The sequence below is a fragment of the Vidua chalybeata genome, chromosome 16 (genome assembly GCF_026979565.1).
Source record: "Vidua chalybeata isolate OUT-0048 chromosome 16, bVidCha1 merged haplotype, whole genome shotgun sequence".
Taxonomy (NCBI): Eukaryota; Metazoa; Chordata; class Aves; order Passeriformes; family Viduidae; genus Vidua; species Vidua chalybeata.
In genome coordinates this window covers 8,486,492-8,500,581 of record NC_071545.1, presented here as the reverse complement: position 1 = coordinate 8,500,581, position 14,090 = coordinate 8,486,492, and the positions used below count along the sequence as shown (strand labels likewise).

Sequence of the window (14,090 nt, the reverse complement as noted above, 5' to 3'; positions counted from 1 at the left end):
CTTTCCGGAGGAGATTTTTAAATCGTTAATATTCCAGGCAGTGCCTGTGGATATCCTGGCTTCAGATTGCAAAGACTTTATTTCAACTTTTTAATGAGCTGAGGCAGGGCTTCAGTTTGCAATGCACAAAGTGCTTTTGCTCCTGTGTGGTGGCAGTGCTCAGCCTTTCCCAGGATCAGGCCCATCATTAGGGTTTGCTGCTGTCTGCGATCTTTCCTTCCAGGAGACTGGGCTAATCCAAAGGACAGGCTGCTGGGATGGTGTCTCTCCCTCAGTTGCTTTCCTGGACATTTAACAAGTCGCTGCAGTGATAATTACAGCAGATCGTTACTGTGTAAACATCCTGCTGACAGCCTGTGTGTGTAATTCCCGTCTCCGAGCAGGGTGGGCTGTGGATTAACTCTGGAGTGCTTTGTGCAATGCGTTTGGAGGGGGGCACTTTGAGATGCTGCTTCTGCCTACCCCCAGCCTCAGGCCGCTGGGCTGCTTTTGTGATTTCAGGATGCCCAGGCAGAGCTTTTGGCACTTCTTTACACGATGTAATTCTCCTTCAGGGCTGGACAGGACTTTGAGCAGCCGGCTCCAGTGAAAGGTGTCCCTGCCCATGGAAAGGGGGTGGAATACTATGATCTTTGAGGTCCCTTCCAACCCAAATCATTTTATGAATCTACTTTATGTATTCATGGTAAATACCGTGGTAACTGCGGATTTGTGTCTCGTTTATTTGAATTGTATTTCAGTCTGTAGTACAGCTTATTTTATTCCTTCCAAGCTCCTGTTTCTCTAACATTTTTCAGATGCTGAGTTACATACCAAAAATGCTGGCACCTGGCACCTGCTGTGGGGGGACATCTGTAGGACATTTGGTTTCCTGGGGCAGGGCTCTGGCTGGGCCAGCGGTGCTTTTGCCTTGACCAGTCTCTGTTTCTGCTCTCCCCAGTGTACGGGCACAACGTGAAGAGCAGCAACGACTTCATTGGGAGAATTGTGATCGGGCAGTACTCGACGGGCGCCCCCGAGTCCAACCACTGGCGCCGCATGCTGAGCGCGCACCGCACGGCCGTGGAGCAGTGGCACAGCCTGCGCTCCCGCGAGGACTGCGACCGCGTCTCGCCCGCGTCCCTCGAGGTGACATGAGGCGGGCGACTGACGGCAGCCAGGCCGAGCGGGCGGACGAGATAACACACCAAGCAACGACTGACGCACCCCACCTCACACCCCACACGCGCCCCACGGCAGCTCCGTTGGATTAATGCCAGCGCCCAGCCGGCCGTGCTGGCCTCAGTGATCCGCGTCCCACCGGCTCCAGCTGTTCCCCTGGGGCCGGAGCTCTGGCTGCTTGCCCCCGGCCCGCTCAGCTGTTCGCAGCCCCGAGGAGCGCGGGGCCGGGCAGCACGGGCTGTGCGTGGACGTGCCGTGGGAGGCACGGAGTGGGTGGAGGAGCTGGGAGCTGCCTCTGCTGTCCTTCCAGTCCAAATCCATGGCTCATCCTCTCGGAGATATAAGTACCCGTGTGCTCTCATTGGTGAACGTGGTAATTAGGCTAGAATATTTTTTTAAACGGTAGAACCTGTGGTGAAATCGATTCTGACTGCAGTTTTGTCCTTGTAGTAGTTTTAACAGAATTAAGCTGCTGTTAGTGTGTGTTTTTGTGTGCCGGGGCACACGTGTGGCCCCACATGGGACAGATCCCGTGTCCCGTCAGTGGTGACCTGCCAGTCTCAATAGCAGTCTGTGTGTGTAGTAGATTCAGTGCTGATATAGCAAAATAAACATTTCCAATAGCATTTGTACTGGGAAAACCAGCTCGCGTCCTTTCAAACATGTGCTGTGCAACAAAAACCTGCTCCAGGGACTTTGGCAGTTAAGAAGACTCAGAAACCACAATTTTAATTCTCTCACAGACTGCAGTGGCTCTTTCTGTGTTGTGTGTGTTTACCCAGGTAGTTCTTCAGGTCACCAAGTGAACTTAGCTACAGTCAAGCTGTCCTGTTGGTTGCTTCTGTACATTTTATTTTTCCACAGCGTATTGTCTGGTATGATGCAGATTGTATATTTATTGAAAATAAAATTCTATTTAATTGTGCCACATGGATTGGGGTCATACTTGTTGACTTCACCTTTGTATTGAGCTCCCTCAGCTATGCTTATGGCAGAAAAAAAGACAAAATGTTGGCAGTTACCCCATTGTCACTCACTGCAGATGAACTGGGAGCGCTTTGAGAGAAACTGGGCACCTGCTGATGGAGGTCGGTGTGGAGAGTGAGCTGGATGCCTTGGTCTGGCCATGGTGGTTCCCAGCCAGACCCCACATAACACCCTGGGGGTTGGATGTGTCAGACTCCAGAGATGACACGTGGCAAGATGGGCAGCACTCATCTCCTTCCTCTATTTGTTAAATGAAGCCCAAAATGAAACCCCAGTACCTCCTGTGCTTTTAATATTTTGATTTTTAAAAAAGAAAAAACAACACACATGACTATTTCACCTGTTAGTTATTTAGATGCAACAGTTAGGGACAGGCGAGTCTTAAAAAGCAAAACAAAACAAAACCCAACCACACCAAAAAAACCCAAACCAAAAAAGCTCAGTGCTTGCTTTGGCAGTGTCAGTGTGTGGGCCAATAATCCCTGCTGCTGTCCAGGTGTTCCTACTCCAGGGCAGGTCTGTGTAGTACCTCTGATATCAGCATCCCTTCAGCACTTTGCCCCAGCACCTGGCTCCCTGCTGCTCCCCAGCACAGCTGCTCTGTGTCAGCAGCACGCAGCAGAGGGGCAGCGGTGCCTGCAGGGCTGTCCAGGGCCAGCCTCTTTCTGAGCACACTGTGGATGCTGGGTATCAATTCTAACCTGCCTCTCTGCAAGGTGAATTTCTTCTCTGTCCTGCAGTGAAGTTGATGACAAATCTCTGTTCTCTGGCTTCCTCCTGGTTTGTCTCATAAAAAATCACAGTGGCGAGGGACCCCACAGGCAGTCCTGGGCAAACGTGTGCTGCAGGAGGCTGAGCTCTTCCTGTAACTCACGGAGGCTCAGGCAAGGGGCCGTGGTTTCAGCAGTTACTGTGGTACATTAATATTCTTCCATGTGGGGCCTGTGGACAGCAGAATGAGCTCAGGACATCCATGAGAGCAGACACATGCTTTGCTCAGCACTGGGGATGAAATGTGAACAGAAAGTAACCTTGCCTGAGTCTGTCCTTGAAGTCACCAGGTGTCTGTTCCACGGGGAGGAACAGTCTGTACACAGGATGCCAAAAACTGGTGAGGGTGCCCAGAGGGAAGGTCAGTAAGAGCAGAACAGAAGCAGAGTGGGGAGCTCCTGGCCTGCAGAGCAGACAGAACAGCATGGGAGGGAGAGGAGCAGGAGGGATGAATTGTGGCCGCGCTCCTGGGGCTGCAGCCAGCAGGTGAAGCACATCTCGTGCTGGTGAAGTTGGAAGGTAACCCAAAGGGCAGCTGCAGCTCCAGCTGGCACTGCGTGCACGGCGTGCCTGTGCTGTCCCAGTGCTGGGAGCAAAGCTGGTGCCCAGCTGCTGTGCCAGGCTCAGGGCTGTGCCTCAGGGGCAGCTCAGAGCTCCCAGCTGCGCTGGGGGACACTGCTGCCATGAGTCTGCCTGTTAGAAACCAGCATAAAAATGATTCAGGATCTCTGCTCCCTCTTTAAACATGAATATTCGTGTTTTGGGAGTAGATTAATATGCTCGAAGATTTTTGTTCCATAGTTTGCTAAAAGTTGTTTATAACACTGGCTTTATCTGAGGAAAGAAGGGAAGAGGCATGCCTTGACTTCTAATAATCCCAATGCCTTCATTTTTAGTGTTCTGCTGTAGCAGTAGGCTTTTCCTTGAGCCAGATAATTTCAGAACAATGCATGGAAGGGGGGAGGTGTTCTTAAAAGGCTTTATTTAATATGAAGAAAACTTAATATAGAAAAGTTGATTGAATGAGTTACTGTCTCTGGACTAAGTCTGGATGCTTTACTGTACTGAAAGCTTGCTGTCACCCCAAATTGTTTATACTTGAATCTCTAAAAATGGGTCAAAAATGCTGAAAATTTTAATCTGTAGCTAAGAATAAAAAGGGAACAGCACTGAGAATGTTCCTAGGCAGTTCTTTCAGTGGTGATTTAAGGCATAAGTTGGAAATTGAACAGGACCACTAAATTGTATAGTATTTGTGCCTGTACTATTTCCCTTATGAGTGCAACAGTTAGAAAATGATTTTATGCAGTGTTTTTAAAAATCTGAAGTTTATTTCTAACAAATGTTGACCACAAGAAAGAGACATGCTGGATTGTACTGGTACAGACTGCTGTATCATATCAGGTTTTCTGCTGTTACATGATGGCATGGACCCAGTACCAGCCTGGCAGATGGGCACAGAGCAAATTCCTGAAATAGCCTTGGAGCCCCGGGCACAGCTGGGGGATCCTTCTTCCAGGCTGTTTAAGTGTGTCAGCTCTGGGAAAAAATCCCAAACCAAACACAGGAGAAAACCCAACAAACCCTACCCCCGAAACCAAACCAAAGGCAGCACACAACGGGGCACAGCCGCATTAAACCCCACTGCCTGCAGCCCTGCGAGCCTTTCCCCTGCCTCCGCTCCCCGCTGTCATCACGGCCCTCGCCCTTCGCCGCCGCCCCTGCCCGGTCCCTGCCGGCAGCGGGGTCCCGTCTGTCACCCCCGAGGTGACGGGCTGCCCCGAGCCTCCGCACCCGAGGGGCGCCGCGGGATGGGGACACTGAACACCGCCCGGGGCTGCACCTGGGGGGGGAGGAGGGAAGATGTCCTTACTCGCCTGCGGCCCCGGCGGGTGACAACAGCGCTCTGGGGGCAGCGTGCGACCGAGCCGGGCTGCGGGCAGCGCACGGACCCCGGCCCCGGCCCCGGCGGGGACGCGCTGAGCGCGGGCGGGTTCAGCCGGGCGGGCTGGGGCAGCGCCGGGTGCGGGTCCCTCTGGGCTGCGCTGAGCCGGGCCGGGGGCGGGCTGGGGCAGCGCCGGGTGCGGGTCCCTCTGGGCTGCGCTGAGCGGGGCCGGGGGCGGGCTGGGGCAGCGCCGGGTGCGGGTCCCTCTGGGCTGCGCTGAGCCGGGCCGGGGGCGGGCTGGGGCAGCGCCGGGTGCGGGTCCCTCTGGGCTGCGCTGAGCCGGGCCGGGGGCGGGCTGCGGAGGAGCCGCCGCTCGGGGGAGGGGGCAGCGCGGCCCCTATATCCGCCCCGCCCGGCGGCCGCCCCACAGCCCGCGGGGCCCGCACCCGGAGGGACCCCACGCCGGCCGCACCTCGGCGGGAGCCGCAGCCGGAGGGACCCCCGAGCCCTGCGCGACCCCCGCGGCCGACGGGCCCCGCGGCGGAGCGGGAGCGGCGCCGGGGCTCCGGCCATGGGCAGCGGGCGGGCGCTGTGCGCGCTGCTGGCCGCCGCCCTGCTGGCCGCCCAGGCCTTCCCCCAAACCAACATCAAGATCAGCCAAGGTGAGTGCTCGGCGCTGGCCGCGGTGACTTGATCGGCGGTGGCGGCGGCAGGGAAGGAGCCTCCCGTAGGGCCGGCAGCGGGCTTCCCCCTGCTCCAGAAATCCCTGACTTTCCCTGAAATCAGCTTCACCATGGGGACGTGCCAAGGGCAGCCCCGGTCCTTCTTCGGGATGCCAAAGGTCTCTGGGCTGGCTGTGTTTCTGTGAGTCAGGTCAGCTCTTTGGCCTTTGCCAAGGCGCGCTGCCGCCGCTCGGGCCGTGGCCCGGGCACTGGCCCTGCCGTGGGTCGTGGCAGGAATCACTGCGTGAGGCACACTCGTGAGCGGTGCAGGGCTGTGGCCAGCAGGACAGGCTGAGGGCCACCAGGGCTCCTCTATTCACACTTACTGCGTGTGAAACAAACACGGGATTCTGCCTTACTCCCCTTCTTTGCTCCGAGCTGCTGCTGACTGCTGAATGCCACTTGGGTTTCTTCCAGACTTTTCCACGGTGGCAGTGCAAGTGAGAGTTGCTGCACCAAGTTTGTTTGAACCCTGCTAGGTTTACTGGGACCGTGAGTGGAAAGGGATTCCTTAAGTGCTGTTTGGTGAGATCGTGAGAAAAGGGATCGATAGAAGCCTGGCTTTCCTGCCAGACGCCTAATCCGTGGGAGCTTTGCCAAAACTAATTAAGGAGAAAAAAACTCTGCGAGATAACTTCTATCTGTCAGTGCCAGCTACAAGAGCGTTGCTGCTGGTATTGGCTGTAGCCTCTCAACTCCAAACATACAGAGGATTTGAAGCTGTAAAACCAGCTTGGTTTCATTAAAGAATTTTAAAAAGCCCTCAGTGTGACAGGATGTCCTTCCCAATGTGCTTCAACTGATGTTTAATATTTTACTTGAAAACTTGTGACATGTGCCTTAAAAACACTTAGGGTCTGTAAAATATTGCCCAGTTATGAGATTCATGTCCATCAGTGGACATACCTCCTCCTGCAGCTCCATACAACCCCCACATACACCAAGACCAAGGTCCGTCCCTGATCACATCCTTCAAAGGTGGATGCTCAGTGTGAGACTCTTTCATCTGTTAATGAAAAACAAATATTGTAAGTAACATGAAGGTGGCATTGTTTGCCCATGGTGACTAGAATGTCAGGGCTTAAGGCGTTGCTTCTAAAGCCATGGGTGAGTTGAGGCATCCCAACCTCACACAACAGCACTGTCTGTAGTCCCTGCCACATGCTCCCGCCCTCCACCCCCCTGTTTAAATGCTTATTCTGTGGGTTTACTCAATAAGGAGGATGTGGTGGGATGGACCTCTGGCTCAGCTGGCACCCCCAGCTTAGCCACAGGCAGTTTCTGTGAAGCCATCCTGGGATGGGTTCTGGGGGTCCCCTGTCCCAGCCCTGTTGTCTCAGCCATCCCTTCTAGCTCCCCACAGCTCCAGCAGTGCTGAGCCTGGGTAAAGCCCTGCTGCTGGCCCTCCCCATGGCCTGAGCTGGTGAGAGCTGACTTGGTGAGCACCAGGATGCTGGTCCTGAGCCCCAGCTGGGCCCACTGCCCATCGCTCGCTCTCACCACCACAGCCCTCGGGTCCTGGTGGAGGGTTCTGCCCTGGGAGGGCCCCAGACTTCCACATGACAGCATCTCCTCAGCTCTCCTCTGTTGACATGAATTTCAGACGAGCCTTTGAGTGTTGATGGACACTCTCCAAAACCAGCTGCTTGCCAAGAGCTGAAGAGGTTCACTTGCCTTTTCAGGTCAGATGGCAGCATTAGCTTATGGATGTGCCAAGGGGGGTGTCTCCTAGCACCTCTAAGATTTGAGGAAAGCTGTCAGCTGTTGATGAAATGAAGTTCTTTGATTCTCTGCAACAAGAAGAGTCTCTGCTGTCCAAAATCCTTTGATGAAGCTGCAGCCCCTCAGGAGCCTTTCTTGCCTGAGCATCTTTTGCCAACCTTGTCCCAGCCTCAGATTTCACATCTCAAATCTGCAGATCCCTGGAAGTGAGGCAGCATTGCTCCTTGGGATGAAGTTTTCAGGAGCAAACCTGCTCTTCACCAGCTGAGTCCAGGGGAGCCATGCAGCTGCTGGTAGGTTTTTTCCCCAGTAGCATACTGAAATGAAGAGAAACCCTTGTGAAACTGGCTGGGATTTTCTCAGTTAATTATTTCTAGTTGGAAATAGGCCAACTGGGGAAGTGAAACTTTTTTGGCAGAGCAGTGCCAGCTTCTGTAAGATTTTGAAAAGTGATTTTCTTGGTAGTTTACAGTGGGGCTCAGCTAGTAAATAAATAAAAAGGCTCTAATTTGGCACTGACGCAAATGCAGAGAGCACAAAACTTTTTTTCTAACCTCAAATATTTGTTTTCCAGCTTTTCTGAGTTAGTAACAGCTGCTTGATCTGAATCTTATCCTCAGCCAAGTCCGGACAGCTATTTTGCTGGTGCTTCTTTAAGACATGGTCCTGCCCTTAAAAGTGCTGCATTGTAAATTAAAAAAAAGGGAGAAAGGATTCTTGCCATCATTTTTCACCAGGAATTTGGGGACAAATGGATGGAGTGACCCCCATAATGCAGGCACTGGCTGTGCTGATCCTGCCCTGTGTGGAGGAGCTGATGCTCTGCTGGTCATTTAGACCCAATTCTCACTTTCCTTAAAAGTGAGGATTGGGTCTAAAAAGCCCCCAAATGCTTCCCCTGTCACCTTCTAGATCAAAATACCACACACAGCTGCTGGCTTGGGTTGTGAGGCTTTCCTGTAAAGCCATGAGTAGGCCCCTATACTCACAACCCTACATCAGATTTCTTACGGTTTTTCTGCTACAAATATTTCAAATAAACAGCTCCCCTAATTGATCCTGCCTGAAAAACTGGGACCAATAGTCCTCCTCCAAAGAGACAGACAAAGCCTCTGATCCTGACCTAACAGAAAAGATGCTAATTAAAAGCTGACCTCCCATATTTTCCTTTTTGGTATATTTAACCTTAAATTCCTTCAGGCACCTCTGGTTCACTGAAGCTCATCAAATTAATGCTGCCTAATGGGAACCAGTATGGAATAACAAAGCAGAGCTGTCTCAGTTTCTGACTTTGTCTCAGCTGCTGTGAACAACCATGAGGGTGATTTTCCCTGGAATTGGGGTGCCTGGCTGTGAGCCAGGACAGTGGGACACCCACTGCAATTAGCACTCGGGAGTGAAGGCTCCGTTTGCTGGGGATGCCGCTGGGTGAAGCCCTGTGAATTTTGCCACCATGCTGCCAGAGGTGAGAATTTTGTCAAGACACTATAATAAAACCCCAATTGTTGGAGCAGCTGGTGGTGCCTTGTCTGGCACAGACCTCTGGGCTGTCCTCGGCAGGAAGGAACAGCAACCTTGAGTCTCTGCAAGCCAGAACCAGATCCCAGCCCTGTCCTTGCTGGGGGTACATGCCTGCCTCACCTGTGACCTGGTGGTGAAGCTGAAGCCTCATAGTGAAGGTTTGACCCTTGTTCTGCTTCAGCTTTGGTGGAGACAGGGAACCCTGGCCGGCATCATGAGGGAAGGAGGGCTTGGCTGCCAGGAATCACATCAGCTTTTGGAGTTCCTGGTCCTGCTCTGTTACTACAATGAAGTAATTTGCATCTCCTAGGGCTGTTCTGAGGTTTTTCCCAGTTCAGTTATGGCTGGGTATGAATCAGAGAACTGAACTCTGCATTGCTGCTGAGCTGTCTTTATCTTACCCACTCTCCCCAAAAGCTATTTTGCTCTTCCAGCCCAGCAGGCCTTATCTTTTATCCTCCATAGTCCATAATTAGTGCTGCTGAGGATGGGAGAGTCCCTTGAGCCCCTCAAGGGTCTGTTGCTGTTGGGTGCAGAGCTGCCCCCAGTCTCAGCTCCTCTGGAGGCATGGCTGGGGGTCCCAAGGCAGGTTGATGGGGTGACAGCCCCACAGGGCTTGGCAGTTGACTTGGCCTTGCTTAGGAGGAAAAAAAAGACTCTTTGCATTTGTGGTTTGTCACCTGGGAGGGGGGTGTGACAGCAGGGACCACATGGGCTGGCTGGTAGCTGTTTGTAGAACACTCAGAGATCCCCATGTGGAAAGAGCTGATGAAAGATTAAATTATCACCCTGAGCTGCCAGCACTGGCACAGGGAAGGATTTGGCTCTATAAATGCTCACACAGCTGCTTTGGATTCACCTTGCCTCTCTTTTTCTCCATGCTGTTGCTTCCTTTGCCACATTGCTTGCTGCTGCTGGCAGTTTTGCTCTTTCCACCCCCAGGGAAAGCCATTCCCTGGCCCCTCAGTGCTGGAGGCACCACCCTGACCTCTCCAGTCTTGAGGCTGTTACCTGCTTGGATAGTCTGATGGCATCTGACGTCTGCCCTCACCCCCTGCACGCCCACCCTGCCCAGTGCCCCACTCGCCTCAGCAGCAGCACTGACCCCAGAGCACAACTGGCTCGGGAGGGCTGGCAATTCCCCCACGTTCACAAACCAGCAGCTCAGAGAGTTAAGTCTGTGTGCCCCAAGACCTGAGGGTCCTGAGTGCTGCATCCTCCCCACACGAGGGGGAGCAGAGCACGGAGGAGGTTGGAGCAACGTGTTAATGCCACTGCTGTGTTCAGACAGCGGCAACTACAAAGGCTCCAAAAGGACATCCTGCCCCCACAGGGGCCTCTTCTGGGGCAACTTCCCCACTGTGCTGAAAAGCAGCAGGGGAGGAGCAGAGCAGCGTGGCCTGGCTGTTATCTGCTGGTGGGATATCTGTTGGACAGGCTGGCACCGCTGCCGGCGGCCCGCGCGCCTCGCCGGCTGCTCCAGTGCCTGCGTGCACGGCTGCATCCCGGCCCAGGGACGGCACGGCGCGTGGATGGGGGTTTCCTTGGGGGCAGGAGCTGCAGGCTGTCCTTGCAGGAGGGCAGAACACGGCCCTGGCTGTCAGCTCCCCTCCCAGCACAGTGGCTCTGCTTGTGCTGATAGAGACAAGGGGAGCCCTTATCTCGGTTTTCCCAGTAGCAAATGTCAGTGCTTTTATTTTAAGCATCCTCTACCTAAAACGATGTCAAGCTAGCTTGGAATGTCCCTCCTGATTTAGGCAGATGCTGAAACTGAGAAACCCACAACTTGTTTAAAATGTATTTTGACTTCTGCAAACTTTTGCATGGCTCCTGCAGCAGCTGGGTTTCCCCTGTATGTGTTTGGTGCTTATTTGCCTGGGTGAGGTGGGAGAGAAGGGCTGGGCACTGCTGCCTCCATCACCTGCTCGGCTTCCTGGCCAAGCTATCTCACCACCAGCTGCTGGATGTCCTCTGCTCTGCCCCCAGCCATGCCCGAGCCTGTCCACGCCTACTCCTGCCCACTCTTCTGGACGGAGTACGAAGGCCACTGCTACCGCTACTTCCCCATCAACAAAACCTGGGCGGAAGCCGACCTCTACTGCGCCGAGTTCTCCATCGGCATCAGGTCAGCCAAGCTGGCCTCCATCCACAGGTGAGCTGTGCAGAAATATATTGTCCCATGCTGACACAGCCTGGGAAGAAGGAAACTGGGGGCAAAGTCCCAGTCCCACATCACAGCCTCTGTGTCAGCTGCAGACTCGTGTTCCAGCCCCCACATCCCGCTGCAGCAGCGGCCCAGTCAAGGCAGATGCGCAGGTCACAGAAAGGCAATATAGAAAATAAATGCCTTCCCTGGACTGGCAAGAAAACTGGCATAGTATTTCGTAAATTACCCCAAACTGTGTTTTTTTGCTCTTGAAAAAGGGATAGAAGTACAGCAGGATGATTACACAGGCTTTTTCCTCTACTCCCTCTCCCCCAACTCTCACCAGCACTACGCTCCTCTTGCACAGACCCGGGAAAGTAACCACCAGCAGTAAGAAGCAGGGGACCCATTTGTCCACGGGTCCTGTGGTAGGGTGAGTGCTTAGGGACACGCCTGACCATTTGCTGGCATATTCTCTCGATTGCCCTGTATTGCTCTGTTTTGCCAGCTGGGAAGAAAACGTCTTTGTGTACGACCTGGTGAACAGCCGCGTGCCCGGCATCCCCACCGACATCTGGACAGGACTCAACGACCTACGGCAGGTGGGAGCTCCCTGGAATCCTGTGGGAAATGGCTTTGAAAAATTCACCTCTGTGTTTTCCTCCTGGAAAGCCAATTGGTTTTCTTCTTTGAACTTTATACCCCTTTTATCAGGAGATGGCATAGAGTCTGTGGTGCAGCACGTAGAGAAACTTATTTCACACATTCCAGTCTGCTTTTAAAAGAGAAGTGTTACTAGAATTGATAGATGAATCAATAATTACTCATATCACATTTTATTACTGGATTAATAGAAAGAGTATTGTACTGCTAGTCCAAGAAGAGCAAATAAACTGAAAAGGTCTTCAGTGTCAAAAAAACACCAAATTCCATTGCTCTAGTGCTACTTTGTGACTTTTGAAAGCTGACATGTTGAAAATATATAGTCTCATATGTTAGAAAGAGAAATGGAGACCATCAGGAAAACAGTCTCATGCCAGCAACTTTTTTGTAGATACTGGAAAAGGAATGGAAAATGAAGAGGAGAAGGAATGTAGAAATGGGTGGGAGTGTTAAAAAATATATAGATTTAATTTCTGGGCTTCCCCTAGGGAGAACTGCAAAACCTTGGGCTGTTCTTGGCAAGCTTCCAGTTGTAAAACCCAAATGTGCTGTTTGGACTTTGCTGAGTGGTGTCTGTCTGTGTCCCTGAGCTGTGTTGTGGCACTGGGGATAGGAATGGGATCTGCTCAGTGGTGACAGTCTCTCCCCATGTCCCTGGGCTTGTGGCACTGGGGATGGTGGTGGGGACCACATGGGAGTGGCCTCCCGCCCTCTGCAGTCGCAGCTCTGTGGTGACAGCCTTTCTCTGCTGGCCTGTGTCAGGAGGGTCACTTTGAGTGGACAGATGGCTCCTCCTACGACTACCAGTACTGGGATGGCAGCCAGCCTGACGATGGGATCCACTCCATCCCGGAGGAGGAGGACTGCGTGCAGATCTGGTACAGACACAGCAGCGGTGAGCGCCCAGGGCACCTTCAGTGTTATTTGTGTGTCAATAAATTCAACCCACCGTGCCTCCTGCTTTTCTGAAGAGGTTGCTGGCAGGCAGAGGATTTGCATTTTAATTTTTAGTGTTTTTTTTTTTCTTTATGGTGAAAAGGTGTTTTCACCTTGTACATACATGCATACATACTCATTTTCGCTCTGCTCCCATCTCCCTCTCCCATAGTAGCAGCAGGGCAGGAGCATCAGCTGCCTTGTAGAATTACCAAATTTAGTCAAAGGTCGAATTTTCCTATTTCCCCTCCCCCATGGGAAACCTGTGGAAACACTCATTGTTTTCCAGCTTTTCTCTCCCATACTTGTGCCAGGACATCTTGCTGAAGTGGGACAAGACCCTGCCTGTGCAAAAATCCCACTTCACACCCTCCCTGCTGCTGAGACCAGCCAGGTGTGTCCAGGCCCCCCAGATGTACCTAAATGTCCTGTCCATGGGCAGCCCGTGGATAATTTTGGGGGAACAGGGCTGTGTTTGCAGCTGCCCCTCCACTACCAAGTCCAAGCTGGGGCCCGGCCTCCCGTCTCACATCCCCCAGATGAGGATGCTGGGAGGAAGCATGACAGTGAATGGCACAACTGGGAGCATCCAGGGAAAGCCTCCCACAGTGGCAGGAGGTCCTGGTCCCAAGGGCAGTGCATGGTTCCCTCCTTTTGCCTTTTTTCAGCTAATGCCTTGTGTTTTTTGGAGGGCAGCACTGCGCTCCTGGAACGACAACGCCTGTGGCAGAGCCTTCCCCTTCGTCTGCAAGATCCCCTCACTGGCCCTGGACTGAGGCTGCTGGTGCTGCCCACACCCCCCTTCGTTCTGGGTCACCTCTCCAGCTGTGCCAGGAAAGAGCGGTCAGGACGTGGCATGGGTTGGGAGAGCCGTGGAGCTGCTTGGATCCCCAGCCAGTCCCTGCCTGCAGAATCCCTGCTGGGAGGATGGTGGGGATGAGCCTGGCACTCGGCAGTGACAGGAGCTGCATTCAACAGCAGAGGAGCCCCCAAGCCCGAGGCTGGCTTTGGATTTCAGATCAACCATCACAGCGTGTTAGAGGAAACCCATGATTTTACCAATACACCAAACTGTTAGCACCCAAAAATAGCCGTGTGTAGGAAATGCTCTTGCCTGTTGATCTGCGAAGAGTGGAGGAAAAGTGTTATTTTCTGTTAAGTTATGCGAAATGCCTCTTGTCCATGTTAATTTTCTCTCTGCTAAAATAAACAGCAAACAGCAGGTGGAGGCTCCGTTGTCTTTCTTGCACTGGAGTAGCAGCCATTCCCTGGGGGCTTGGGATTTCATGGGAAAGAAGTTGTTTTTTCCCCAACCTGCTCTGTGTTACAGAGGTGTATTGAGGGGAAGCAGCTGCCTAGGAAAGTTTATTTTACAGACCCTGACTGCTTTTTGGGATGCGTGGGGCAGCCTGTGTGCTCACCCTGCCCTTTGCCTGGCCCCCAGCAAACATAGAGGCACCATGGAGGGTGTGAGGGGCCAGGCAGTGCCCCAGGGCTCAGCAGCATCCCTGGGCAGGCAGGTTTGGCCCTGGCTGCATGCAGAGGGCTGGATCAGCTGGAGGGCAGGTCAGGGGCT

The 14,090-nt window shown here is 53.2% G+C and overlaps 2 protein-coding genes across 2 annotated transcripts in view; both read left to right on the top strand.

Annotated features, from left to right (window-relative positions):
• The window catches only part of SYT17 (synaptotagmin 17), a 34,651-nt gene extending 32,560 nt beyond the window's left edge, over positions 1 to 2,091 (top strand). Inside the window, exon 8 of the mRNA XM_053957718.1 lies at positions 941 to 2,091. Within this exon, the coding sequence (XP_053813693.1) occupies positions 941 to 1,137 (197 nt within the window). The 3' untranslated portion in view covers positions 1,138 to 2,091. The remainder of the gene's footprint in view (positions 1 to 940) is intronic.
• A 2,879-nt stretch (positions 2,092 to 4,970) lies between these two features.
• Positions 4,971 to 13,736, top strand: CLEC19A (C-type lectin domain containing 19A). Its single transcript, XM_053957728.1, has 5 exons — positions 4,971 to 5,466; positions 10,756 to 10,921; positions 11,424 to 11,517; positions 12,341 to 12,473; positions 13,211 to 13,736. Exons 1-5 carry the CDS (start codon positions 5,376 to 5,378, stop codon positions 13,288 to 13,290), a joined length of 564 nt encoding a protein of 187 aa, XP_053813703.1. The 5' UTR covers positions 4,971 to 5,375; the 3' UTR covers positions 13,291 to 13,736.
• Positions 13,737 to 14,090: the final 354 nt, after the last annotated feature.

Excerpts from the sequence above, each read along its gene's own strand:
- CLEC19A (XM_053957728.1), top strand. The coding sequence starts at position 5,376 with ATGGGCAGCGGGCGGGCGCTGTGCGCGCTGCTGGCCGCCGCCCTGCTG. Across the intron at positions 11,518-12,340 it reads GACTCAACGACCTACGGCAG|GAGGGTCACTTTGAGTGGAC; the intron begins GTGGGAGCTCCC and ends GGCCTGTGTCAG. Across the intron at positions 12,474-13,210 it reads CTGGTACAGACACAGCAGCG|CACTGCGCTCCTGGAACGAC; the intron begins GTGAGCGCCCAG and ends TTTGGAGGGCAG.